General features: G+C 29.0%; 1 protein-coding gene across 2 annotated transcripts; it reads left to right on the plus strand.

Moving 5' to 3' along the window:
• The first annotated feature begins 1,118 nt into the window (after window positions 1-1,118).
• Window positions 1,119-10,343, plus strand: LOC121125838 (aminopeptidase N). 2 transcript variants are annotated; one of them, XM_040721083.2, is made up of 14 exons: window positions 1,119-1,221; window positions 2,541-2,929; window positions 3,019-3,177; window positions 4,636-4,876; window positions 4,943-5,108; window positions 6,455-6,785; window positions 7,133-7,295; window positions 7,416-7,617; window positions 7,675-7,949; window positions 8,013-8,203; window positions 8,523-8,693; window positions 9,628-9,768; window positions 9,834-9,909; window positions 9,979-10,343. In XM_040721083.2, the coding sequence occupies exons 1-14, from the start codon at window positions 1,168-1,170 to the stop codon at window positions 10,129-10,131; spliced, it is 2,712 nt and encodes a 903-aa protein (XP_040577017.1). In that variant the 5' UTR covers window positions 1,119-1,167; the 3' UTR covers window positions 10,132-10,343. The 2 variants fall into 2 exon arrangements, with proteins under 2 accessions (XP_040577017.1, XP_040577024.1); XM_040721090.2 differs by lacking the exons at window positions 9,628-9,768; window positions 9,834-9,909.
• The last annotated feature ends 2,433 nt before the right edge of the window (window positions 10,344-12,776 follow it).

Here is a 12,776-nt window from a genome sequence, read left to right on the forward strand (position 1 = left end):
TGATAAACATCTAAAAATAACCGGTATTGAATATCCATTGGTTGTGATCAAAGTAAAATATATTCTAATATTAGAAAAAAAAAATTTATCTTACTTGTTGCTAGTGGAGACAAGGAAAAATAATTCTTGGAAACACCTTTCCTTGTTACCTTTGCTTTACTTTTTTAAATTAAGATTATTTGGCTTTCCTAATATGTAATTATATCATAAAATATTTAACATTTTTATAATTTGAAAGGAGTCACATCGGCTGTGAATTGTATTTATTGATTTGAAACATGAATTATTATTTATCCAAAAATAAGTGTGCATAAGTTCGAATCCTGGTCACTCCTAGAAAAGGAAACTGACACAAGTCAGATGCATTAATGAATACTTATACATTCCTATTATTGTTCAGTTGTTTTTCAAAGTACATTTGTCATAGATTTAGAACATATATTTAAACAAAAGAAAAAACGACATATCTCAAAACTCAACAAACAAAATGTTATTGTCATAGCTGTTAAAAAGTTTTAATTTATTTTTTCAACAATATGAAAATCACGTTTTATTTGTTTGTTTAAATTAGTAGACTTTAAAACTGTTGGTTTCCCTGATTTCCTTAATCCTTTTGTTTCAATTCTCTGATATTCGTACTATAGGTTATTTATTCAATCTGATCCCTTGAAAGTATTTTTTTTATCAAGGTGTTAAAGTATTATGATCTGGTAGATATTATCATATAATTTTAAAAAGTTTTAAAAATAGAAAAAAGTTATAGTGCTATTAAAGAGTTTTTAAATCATAACCTGATTTGGAATTAAAACTTGAGTTCGAAGACTAAAGACCTTCAAATTAGGGGTTTAATTCACTTCTGACAACAAAAAACAAATAAAAACCATTTTCTTTGTTATCAATACTACCATAGAGTCTCAACATAAGTCAATTGTATATTTTTTATAAAGTATTAAAAATATTGAGTGTCATGTAAAATTTTAATATTAAAAATAATGAAAGAAAAATATATAATGCCTTTAAAATAGTGAAAGGAAGTATAATAAAAAGTTACCATCAAAAAACTTAACACAATGCCTCACTCTTGTTGTTTGGATAAAAATCCACGTGATAGGTTCAACATATCTTTTTGTAATAGAACGGAAGCAGTTGATAAGAAGACACGCAAGGATGAATTCATGGGCAATATTATTTTGCCTCTTTGCTAGATTAACATTTATTTTGGTATGTACATAGTTTTCTATAGTTAATTAATATTTAATGAAGTTATATTTACATAAAATATTGACACTTTGATATCAAAATAAGTTGCACATAAAATTTAGTCACGTTTTGGCAAAACTTTTTTCACTCAATATAACCACTTTCATTATGAATCAAAGCCTTTACACGTCACCTGAAGGCCATGCGGGAGTTGATGACAAACTCATTCAGTGAGTCTACATTTGCGTGTGAGGTCCTGTAGGTTTCCCTCTCCAATGTGTCCCATATAGAAAAGTCCAGAGGGTTCAAATCTGGTGAGGAAGGGGCCATATCTCTTTGGACCAGAATCGAACCATGTTATCTGCGCATATATTTTGGCACTTGGCGGACGTGTGAGAGGGGACGCCTTCCTGAGTCCACACGTAGTTACCACCGGGTAGTTAGTCTTCAGCCATGGCAAGATGGTGTACCTAAGCCCATCGTAGTAGGCCTCCCGGCTAATTTTCTGTACAGCAATGAAAAGGAACGGAACCATCTTCTTTCCATCAATGGCCACAACGCCAAGACCATTGTTTGGGGCAGATATTTGGTTTTGTAAACCCTTTTGACCTATTCTTTTGTTTGTACAAGCCAGCGGTTGTTCCGACAAATGTGGAATTGATTAACAGTGAAAATCTTCACAATTGACCCATTTGCCTTGATACATGTAAGGATTTTTTTGCACCTTTCGAGCAAGGTGGCATGGGGTCATTGTGAAAGAAAATAATTCAAATTTGTGGTTTTTATCCCTCCTGATTGTCCTAAGAGCCACAGAGAAGTCGTTGGTGAGGCGATTCATCGACTATGTGGGTATTTCGGTTTTGGACAGCCATTATTTTATCTCGAACGATTGGAATCAATATTTCAATCCACATTGCAGTCTATAAATATAAAATTCCTGGTTCAAAGCAACCCCCCTAAAAAAAAAAACAACAACAAAAAAAAACCTACATTGTTGTTTGTAGGATCCCTACGTATTTTATGGGAACAATCTACACTAAATTGGTCCTGACCAAAAATTGGAACAAATTAATTTGGTCTTACAAAAATTATAACGGTCTCAGACACTGTCTAGTATTTCCAGACCGACCCTGAATGTTATGACAAAAACTAAACTCTTTTGAAGATTTCAAAATAATAGTTATTATTTATCTTTTTAATTTTGTTTACAATTTAATCGAAGTGAAGCTGATTATAATTCAAAAATACTCAAAATTACAGCATCAACTTTTGTGTTATTTCTTTATTTGTTCATGAGGAAAGATAAATATTTATCTAATGTTGAAATTTATCACTCGAAGGCAAATAATGAAACTGGATTCAGACTTCCTATTAATGTTATACCAGTGAACTACTTTTTGAATTTGAGCACTCAACACACACAAAACTATGCAGTAGATGGTTTTGTAAAGATTGAGGTGAAATGCATCAAAGCCACACATAATATAACGCTTCATTCAAGCAATTTAGAAATACAAAATGTGAGTGTTCTTAATGGAACGTCGTCCACAAACCATACTTCAATCATTTCATTTGGTGATGAAACAAATGACTTTTTAATCATTGCATTGACAGAGAAATTGGTAATAAACAGAACTTATTATATTGAAATCAATTATCGAATGAAGGAGTGGCCAATGGAATTTGGTTTCTTCAAAACGGAATATAATAATAACAAAGGTGAAGAAAAGTAAGTTTATAAAAAATTTTTAATATGATTTCAAACTAAATACAATTCTTTATTTATTAATTATGTTAATCAAACTTGAATTGTTTTAGAGAGATGTATGCCACTCAATTTCAGGCAATTCATGCTCGTTCAGCATTTCCTTGTTTTGATGAACCAGAACTTAAAGCAACATTTGATATTACTTTGGGACACTACTCCAATCTAACCACCGTGTCAAACATGCCAAATATATCGATTACAACCTCAAGGTATTTGAATTAAGTGAATATATACTCTAATAACACCCTATTTGAGTTAATTCATTTAGCCTATAACGACATACCACGTATCATAAGGCTCTACCCATGTCAAATAACAAAGGTTGGGAGCCAAGTATCTTTAATTTAAGGACATAAATTTTATACAGGGGGTTAAGATCAAATCCGTGCATTTTTCAAAAATCTTTTAATTGTCAACGAGGCCACATTTTTCGACGGATTTACCTGAAAATTTGCTTAAACTGTTTTTATGAATGTGGAACAAAACTCATTTGATGTATCCGGCTCTAGCATCTATTATTGGTAGGATCCAATACCAGAAGGAGGTAGTTCTTTGGCATGTGGGTCATTGTCTTCTTAATGGAGCAATCAGAAAGTCTTTGATGGTATAAAATATTCGATTTCTTCTAGATTCAACGTAGCCATAGACAAAATTATCCATCAGATTAAGATTCAGACTTCTAGTGATCATATTTCCTTACTAATGAAGTCATAGCAATGCTCACTCAGCCATTTTAGCAACGAATCTGGGATCATTAGTCTCCAGAAGAGCCTTATGAATCTTTTGCACCGTCTGGATTACTCTGTACTTATTTAATGATATCTTTTTGTCTAATTTCAGCGCAAACTGCACTGTATACGCTTATATTTTTCCTATATAAGTGCAGTAACAAACTAATCATGTGTTTTACTTAAATTATCAATTTAATCTAAATCGGATATTTACTTTATTTTTTATCTGGTCATTTTAATACTGTAAAATTTAAATAGTACCAACATAACCAATATATATTCAGTAACTTTTTTAATAGCAAGTTTGTATAATAACGAGAATTTAAGGCTTTAAGTATTAAATTATACTGCCATATAATTTAATATCATAATAAAAAAAGCTACGATATTAGGGGAATATAATGCACTAATCGAGGAGTCAGATAATCTAAAATACCGTGTTATGCAAAATCCATGGTGTTTGAAACTACGTTATGCGGTTATGTCTTATGTATGTATTCAAAAATTTTAATTTTTTAAGTATTTTTACTTGACGTACATATAAATTTTTTACTGATTTTCAATTAATATAAATTTGTCATTGGTGAAACTGTCCTGGAATTTTGTTTCAACAATGAGGCTTAATTTAATAAAAGGAGAAAAAAAAATGGGGTTGTTTTTTAGGTATGGATTTATAAAACTTTTTTTAAGCTTGATTATGTTTTTTCTCCCATTTTTGAGCTCTATGTGATGATTTCTTGACAAAACATTACCTCAAAAAATTTGATTCAAATTAAAATCTTCAATTCCGAAAGATTCGATTTTTTTCCATATAAATGGAAAAAAGTTATAACTATTGAAATATTGACAACAAATTCATTTAGCATTTTTAACTATTTTACAAAATTTGACACCATATATTAAATCATATAAAATAACACATATTTCAACACTTAGATCAACAGCTGGTTATGCATATGACAAGTTCAACACAACACCAATTATGAGTACCTACCTTATTGCCTTTGCAATGGTTTCAGATCATTCTCATATAGATGTAAACGCATCGGATGTTCAACTTCAACTTTGGGCTCCCAAGGATTCAATAAGTCAATTAAATACATCTTTAGACTGTAGTCCTAATCTATATAACTTCTTTTATGATTATTATAATTACTCACAACCATTAAGTATTGAGGTAAGACATGTTATTAAATATAGTTACTTCATACACATTTCTTAAGGAAGTATTCTTTTTATATAGAAAATGCTTCCGGTTCCAAATTATCCTGGTGGAATGGAAAACTGGGGTTTATTTATATTTGAGAAATTGTTATTTTTAGATGACGGTGGTATGGATCTAGAGTCTTTGAAAAATTTAAATGATTTATATTTGCTCATTGCCCATGAATTTAACCATTTGTGGTTAGGTAATAAATGACTATTTAATTTTTGACAACCAAACTAAATTATTAATTCAATATAAATTTTATTTGTCTGGTATCATAAGTCAAGCTAAAATTCTGGTAAATTTGAGTAAAATAATTAGTTTTACAATAAAGAACAAACTGTTTTGATCTAATTAATATACACAATAATAATTAATTATACATGCCCAAGGGAAAAACTAAAATTTGAGATGTGAAAAAGGTTGGAATCCGAGGAAGGGTAATTTCTTTAAAAATCAGGTATATATTGGTAGCCTAAACAGTATCAATTTGTAATTTTGTTGTTAATTGTTCATTCCTATTTGCTCATGCGACGATTCTTTTGGTCAAAATTGAGCAGTTTCGGAACAAACATTGCTGACACTCGTCTCATGCCCAAAAAGTGCGAAAAATTTTTATGGCACGAGCCAGCTGATATGTCAATGTCTTATGCATTTTCTCTGATACTAACGTTCTTCAATACCGCAAAGCTTTTGTTTGCTGTTGAGGGACTTGGGCGTACAGAGGGAGTCTTGTCATTGATGGCTTCCTGTCCATCTTGAAAGAATTTTTACGACATGTAAATATTTTCAAGTGTTTTGGAGCACTTAATTTGATTTTTTATACAAAATTTGATGCAAATTCTTTGATCCATATTTTTCAATAGCAAGGAATTGCCAAAAACGCAAAGCACTACTAACCGGTATGCCTCACACTAACAATTTATTCATATGATTTAGCTGAAGCAGTAAATATATGTTCGTAACGAGTGTACTACCATAAATAAAAAAATCGAGCATACCAAATGTACGTTGCTTGTGTAATTTATAAAGTCACCTTATTTTTTGAACACTTCTCATATTAACTAAGAAGGAGCAACATTGTGACATAAGTGAAAATACTAGTATGTTGCCTCTTAAAGTTATCATATTTTTTGTAAAACTCACTCATTTGTAGTTTTTACGAACACTGTTATTGACCTTTCTCACATCTTAATGCATCATTTGATATTCTAATCATACATCCACTTTTTTACTAATTTATGTCTTTTTAATGGCGATCTTTGTATTCTTTTTCACACTCTATAAATTTAAGACAATTTTTGTAGATGAAAAATATATTTAAGATATTGAAAGTTTACATAATATGTACTGTTTTCACCTTTGGGTTTATATTTCACATAATCAATTTTTAAGTCAATATGTTAACCATTTTATTTGGTACATTGACTTACATTATATATAAATCCAATCATATTCACTGTTAAGAAGTAAGGAATATTTGAAGGTTTTGACCGTATAAGAAAATGGATTGTTTAGCTTGAAATAATTATAAATTTTCATTTCTAGGAAATCTTGTGACGGTGAAATGGTGGACAGAAGTTTGGCTAAATGAAGGTTTAACATCTTATATGTCTTATCTAGCAGTCCACAAAACATATGCAAATATTTCTTCAATGGATGAGCAAATTTTTGTTGTTCTAACGGATGTAATGGATTCAGATTCAAGTTCACTATCTCCTCCAATCAAGGAAAAAATTGTCAACAGTAACGCAAAAATTTTAGATTGTCAGTTTAGTTATAATACTTACGAAAAGGGGGCTTTTTTAACTAAAATGATGAGTGATTTTATAGGAGAAGAAACTTTAAAGATTGCTTTGAGAACATATGTTGCAAAATTGTAAGTTTGATCCTTTTTTCTATTTTCAGGATTTCAACAAATATAGTTTTTCTACTGTATTGTTATAGTGGACATAAAAAGAGCTTTAAGAAATATCTCTTAATAAATGGAGAAAGTTATAATTTTAATACAGAAATAGGCATACCTTTTGCAAATAATTACTTGCACTTTTTTTATTACTTACCTATTGTTGACATACAATAAGGCTGTTATAACTAGAACTAAGTAATTTTAAAATTATATTTATTAATTTTAAATATTTCTAAGAATTAAAATAACGATTGGTAAAATGTTTAATTAATTCACAAAGATTCTTTCTTATTCTTTTTGTACATTTCTGTCCTTAGTGCATACAAAAGTGTAGATGAAGATGATTTTCTACATGTAGTACTTGAAACAGCTCCAAATTCGAATATCAAAGATATTGTTAAATCTTGGACTAGACAAGGTGGTTTTCCTATGGTCAATGTTAGTATTGATTATGACAGTGGGAAAATAACAGTAACTCAGGTAAACATGGATTTAATTTTTTCCCTTTGAATATAAAATAAATCTATGTGTCTAAGCCCAAGTACATTATCATTTTACTATTTCTGTATCATTTTACTTTTAAGTTAATTTAATATATAGGAACGATTTCTTTTTGACTCTCATACAAATGTAACAAAAATTCAGAAATGGTGGATTCCCCTGAGATATAAGGCAATTGCAGAAAGCGAAACTGAAGTTAAAACAGTTTGGATGGATAATACTGAAAGGTCCAAAGTTTTCGAAATTGAAGAAATTAAGAATACTTCAACAACTCCTATTTTATTAAACTGGAATTTTACGGGTATTAAACCACTATAAAATTCATCCATAGTACTTCAAAACATTGATAATTTTTCAGGAATTTATAAAGTTAATTATGATTCTGAGAGTTGGAAAAGAATAATTAATCAACTTATTAAGAATAATAGTGTCATTACAATGTATAGTCGAGCACAACTAATAAAGGATGTCTTTACATTAGCTAAGGCTGGCAAACAGAATTATACTCTACCACTTGAACTGATTCGATACATACCATATGAGAACGAATCTTTACCACGGGTTATTTTTTATGAGGAGATGGAAAAGATAATGACAAGCCTTTTTAGTGTTGAGTTAGATTGGAAGTTCAGGGTTATTTGAGTTTATATCTATTAATCTTTAATAGCAAATAATAACAAAGTATATATTTCATAGAATTATATGAGGAAAATATTTGACAAGAAACAAATCGGTATTAATCCACCAACTGAACGGAATTACTACAAAAAGTATAATTGGGCTCTGGATCTTGGTTTTTCTTGTCAGTTTGACATAAAAAAGTGTACACAAAAATTTGTGAATAAATTTAAAAAATGGATGAGAGTGAAAAACATTCAAAAGATTGGGTAAAATAACTTTTTTTTCTAGAGATTTTTTGATAAGTTATTACTTTTGAAATTTTAATAGATAGCTCTAGTCAATACAGTTAGGATTTAATTGTGAATTTTATTGATACAGATTTTTGTTCAAGGTTGCATGGATCTATCATTAGTAAATAAGTAATTTCAATGGATAATAATGAAATGATAGCATCAATTTGTCCAAAATAAATTTATTGGGTCTTCAAATTTTTTTTTTTTTTGAATAATTCGATTTTATTAGAAAATAAAATATGTAGCCTTTTTTTTTATTTAATAAAAAATTTGTCATTTAAATCACTTTTAGAGTTGATTCCGATACTTTGGAAATTATGGTATGTACTGCAATAAGGAATGGAACTCAGAGAGAATGGCGTTTTCTTTTATATCAACTTTTAAAAACAACATACAGCGCTAAAGAGAAGCAACAATTCCTATCAGGTCTTACATGCTCTACAAATGTCACAACTCTATACAAGTAAGTTGTAAATATATATATATATAGAGTCAAACCATGTCTAATGGTCACCTGATTTAAGCGTGTTACAGTACTAAGCTGCGATATTCAGCACCCACGCAGGAAAATTTCATAATATAAAAACTATATTAAGCGTTTCGCTGCAATTAAATAAACTATTACATACTTTCATAAATGAGCTTGCTTTTAAGTGTAAGTTTTTTAACACTTACATAGACTGTTGATTACAAAACAAAGAAGAAGTTAACAACTATAGGCACGCTCTTGACAAGTTAAAAAATAAAATATGAATGTATGCTCATAAATAAATGGTTTATGTTATATTTATGAATTTTCCTCCAACTGTAGAATAAATGTTATCCTATTTGCTTATACTGCCAATACAGTCCCGATATAAATTTGTATCCTTTATTGTATTTATTAAACCACTATAAATTATAAAGTAATTCCATGTGTGTGAGCTTGTAAAAGACGTAAAATAATTCTAAGGATTTGTTGTGGAGTTAAGTCATGTTGGATTCAGAATGGAATTTATGATTATCATTAGAGTAATTCCTGTAATGCCATTTCGAAACAAGTTGATACATTGGTCTTTATTTCCCAATCTGATAGATCTTTTAATTTAAACTTATAACAGCTAAGCCTACTCTCCTCCCAAAAATGATTTAATTTGACAGGTTAAACATGTCAATTATCTTAATAAATTAGCAGGGCATATGTTTAAAATCTGTATATTTTTCTCTCAATATGAATTAGAATATCAAAACAATTACTTATTTCATTCGGAATATAAAAGTTTATTATCAAATTTACGAAACTGAATTATACCATCCAAATAAATCTGCAATATATATATTTTTTTCAAATGGTCTCATCGTTGAAAATGAGGAGTTTATATTATGATGTTAAAGTTTTTAAAGAGATTTTCTTTTAGTCTTGTGTCAGTAACTGATACATCATTTGAGCCCTTATGGTCTGATGGCGAGGATATTTTATTGGGTATGATGAAAACATCTTATGGAAGAAGTGCTTTGTTCAAATATATACAAAACAATACAGCAGCGTTTAATACGACGTATTTATGCATATACTTTTCTTTGATAGTACCATTCTATAATATAGTTTTATATTTTGTCGTAGATTTGGACCACAGATTTTGGAAAAAAAAATATTTGAAATTTTAACATTAGCTAGGGAAGAACAGGAAATCTACAAGGTGAATATCATTTAAAAATTATTTAATTTTATTTTTACTATCAATTTTAATTTTATGTCCTCATTTTAGATTGCTACTTTTATCGGGAATTGTACATTGGTTCCAGGAACGAAGGAGGAAAAACAAAAAAAAATTGAAAAAATAAAAATGAAGATTTCTACTAACAAGAATATACGAGAAAACGTTAATAAATGGTTGTCCAACAGAAAAAAGCGTACATAAGTTTCAAAAACTAAGAAACAAATTCATCATTCAAATAAAAAAATATAAGATATCAATTGAGAGTTCAGACATATAAAATATTTCTATTATTATGATTTATTAATTTTTTCAAAAAATGTATTTAATATCCAATTCATTATTTCAAATTTTCAATATGTATTGATGATAAAGATAATTAATTAAACATATGATATTAAATCAATTGTATTACATTTTGTCTAAAATTTGACCTCATTGTACACTTGCGGTAATATCCAGCATTGCCAAGAGTTATTAAACGTCAATGAACATACAATATTTTTGAAAATAATAGACAAGATAAGTCCCAAGCAAATAATTGGTATTTGAGTTATACATAAGCGCTCTCATACTTAGTTGGTTGATGTTATTATAATTACGTAGGAGTGCAACGTTTCTTATTTATATAATTTTCTTATGTTTATTTCCATGGCAGATTCCTCACTAACAGCAGATATATATATTCTTAACAATAACATTGATTTTGTGTATCTGAAGTTTGGAAAACAATTTTTCAGATCATTCGTATGAAGAAAAAGGATATCTATCGTACTCGTATTAATTTTCAGTCTAGATTGTTTTCAAAATTAATTTAAAAGATTAATTACGTTATGAAGTTTTGTCTGTATCTCTGAAAGGGCCCTTTAAATAAAAATTGACACGTTATCAGCATATAGAAGGATTTTTCATGTCCTCTGGCTAATTTTAATGCCTTTAATGTTAGTAATGGATCAGATCAACATAAATTTGGATTATATTATTGAATTCATTTGGAAATCCCCTCCGACAAAGTTGTTTGATGAATCAATAATTAATGGATTAAAAATTTCAAAAAAAATTTCAAAATCGACTAAAATAGTGGAGAAGCCCTCGTTTCTTTTTTTTCCAATTCCATCCCATATTTTCTTCTTAAGTATGAAGATGTAACTAATCTACATGCTTGAACAGTAAGATACTGTGTTGACTCAGAATTCCTCAAAGTTATGTTTGGTGTATTTGCCCTTATTGGACTACATCTGATGAGCCTTTCTTTTCTTTGATTATATCAGCTACAACAATTTAAATTCCAAAACTTATACAAGGAATAAGAAAGATTATTTACTTTTACTTTAAGTCGAGTAACCAGCATTCAAGTTTGTTTCCTAGGACAGGTTCTATAAATGAAAGTATTAAGAAGGAGGTTGCAATACTATACATGATGTTGCAAGTACATTAAAACCTTAACTACTTTAGATGATATTTCCTGAATTGGACATAGGATTAAAAAAGCAGTAAGGTGACATTTTTGGCTTTTGTGGATGTAATGAGTCTGCTCAGCACTCAGTCATTCATATGAACCTCCAAAAGTTAAAAAAATCACCCATAGTCTGTTTGAGTGCAGAATGCAGCGAAGCTTTCATCAAATATTAACTTTACAGAAAAGAAGCTAAGCAATTGAGTAGTGCATTATCGTCTCAAGTTAAGGGCAGATCAACGGATTTAATTGATAAAAGAACGTTAGGGTCTTTTAGGAACTATGGAAAAGCAGGAGAATACCCAAAATTATGTTTGCAAAAAAAGGTGTATATTTATTTATCAAACTAAAATTCCTAAAAAAATTCCTTATTATTCAATTCTTTTAACAATATTACAGGCGTTATTATATCAAAATATTCAGATGACACCAAAATTTGAATGTCTTAGCCTTTAGACTACTAGCAAAGTACATAATTCTAGTTAAAAAATAATTGATTCTGAGGATTTGTCACTTCAATTTTTGAGAAGTTAAAAGTGTCTTACTTTAAATGGAGTTTGCTTTTTAATAATAGTCATTTTAGTAATAATATTACAATTTAACTATTAAAATAGTCCTTTGATAACACTAACAATGAATGACCAGCAATTGACTATTAATCGAATCCTCAAAGTCAAAGGACAATTTAATCTGACAATCAATTATATGATTATCAATAACTTGATTAAAAGTATAGGAACCACTCATTAACCAAAATAGCAAACCTGTACTCATTATCATAGACTCAGAAACCTATTTATCTTCCCAATTATAGGTGAAATATAAGCCTAAACATATATGGCTCCTTCTTGTAAAAATATAGGCGAATACCCCAAGAAGTTTATCAAAAAACCTCTTAGAATTTTAAACACCATCAAATAAGTATAGTTTCCTATGGTGATATTTATTACATTAAGTAACTTAGTTTGTCAGTTGAATTCGTTTTTGTAAGAAAAAAAAAATATGCATAAAATTCGATTGCAATTATTTTTAATTAAGGCTTAATAAAATAGCATATTTATTACTTTTCTAAACATCAAAAGTTTAAACTTTCAATATAGACCAAATATATTCATGATGATGTCATTCATTGATAGCCGATAAGTAGATGTAACAAAAGTATTGTAGCAAATAGTGTTGCACTAGCCGGCTTTTAAGTACGATTAGAAGAATCCCTTATAATTATTATATATAACTTATATCTTAATTAAGTAAAAAAGGAAGGTGCACTACTGTGTATTTATATTAACATCAACTTTTGCGTCCTTAAATCTTAAAGAATGTTCCATTAAGGAAATTAGGGAATTTCCTTATTTGATTATACTATACATACATAGAGCACTGTATAAAAATG

Source organism: Lepeophtheirus salmonis, chromosome 1, assembly GCF_016086655.4.
Source record: "Lepeophtheirus salmonis chromosome 1, UVic_Lsal_1.4, whole genome shotgun sequence".
NCBI lineage: Eukaryota > Metazoa > Arthropoda > Copepoda > Siphonostomatoida > Caligidae > Lepeophtheirus > Lepeophtheirus salmonis.

Excerpts from the sequence above, each read along its gene's own strand:
- LOC121125838 (XM_040721083.2), top strand. The coding sequence starts at position 1,168 with ATGAATTCATGGGCAATATTATTTTGCCTCTTTGCTAGATTAACATTT. Across the intron at positions 6,786-7,132 it reads AGAACATATGTTGCAAAATT|TGCATACAAAAGTGTAGATG; the intron begins GTAAGTTTGATC and ends TTCTGTCCTTAG. Across the intron at positions 9,910-9,978 it reads AAGAACAGGAAATCTACAAG|ATTGCTACTTTTATCGGGAA; the intron begins GTGAATATCATT and ends TCCTCATTTTAG.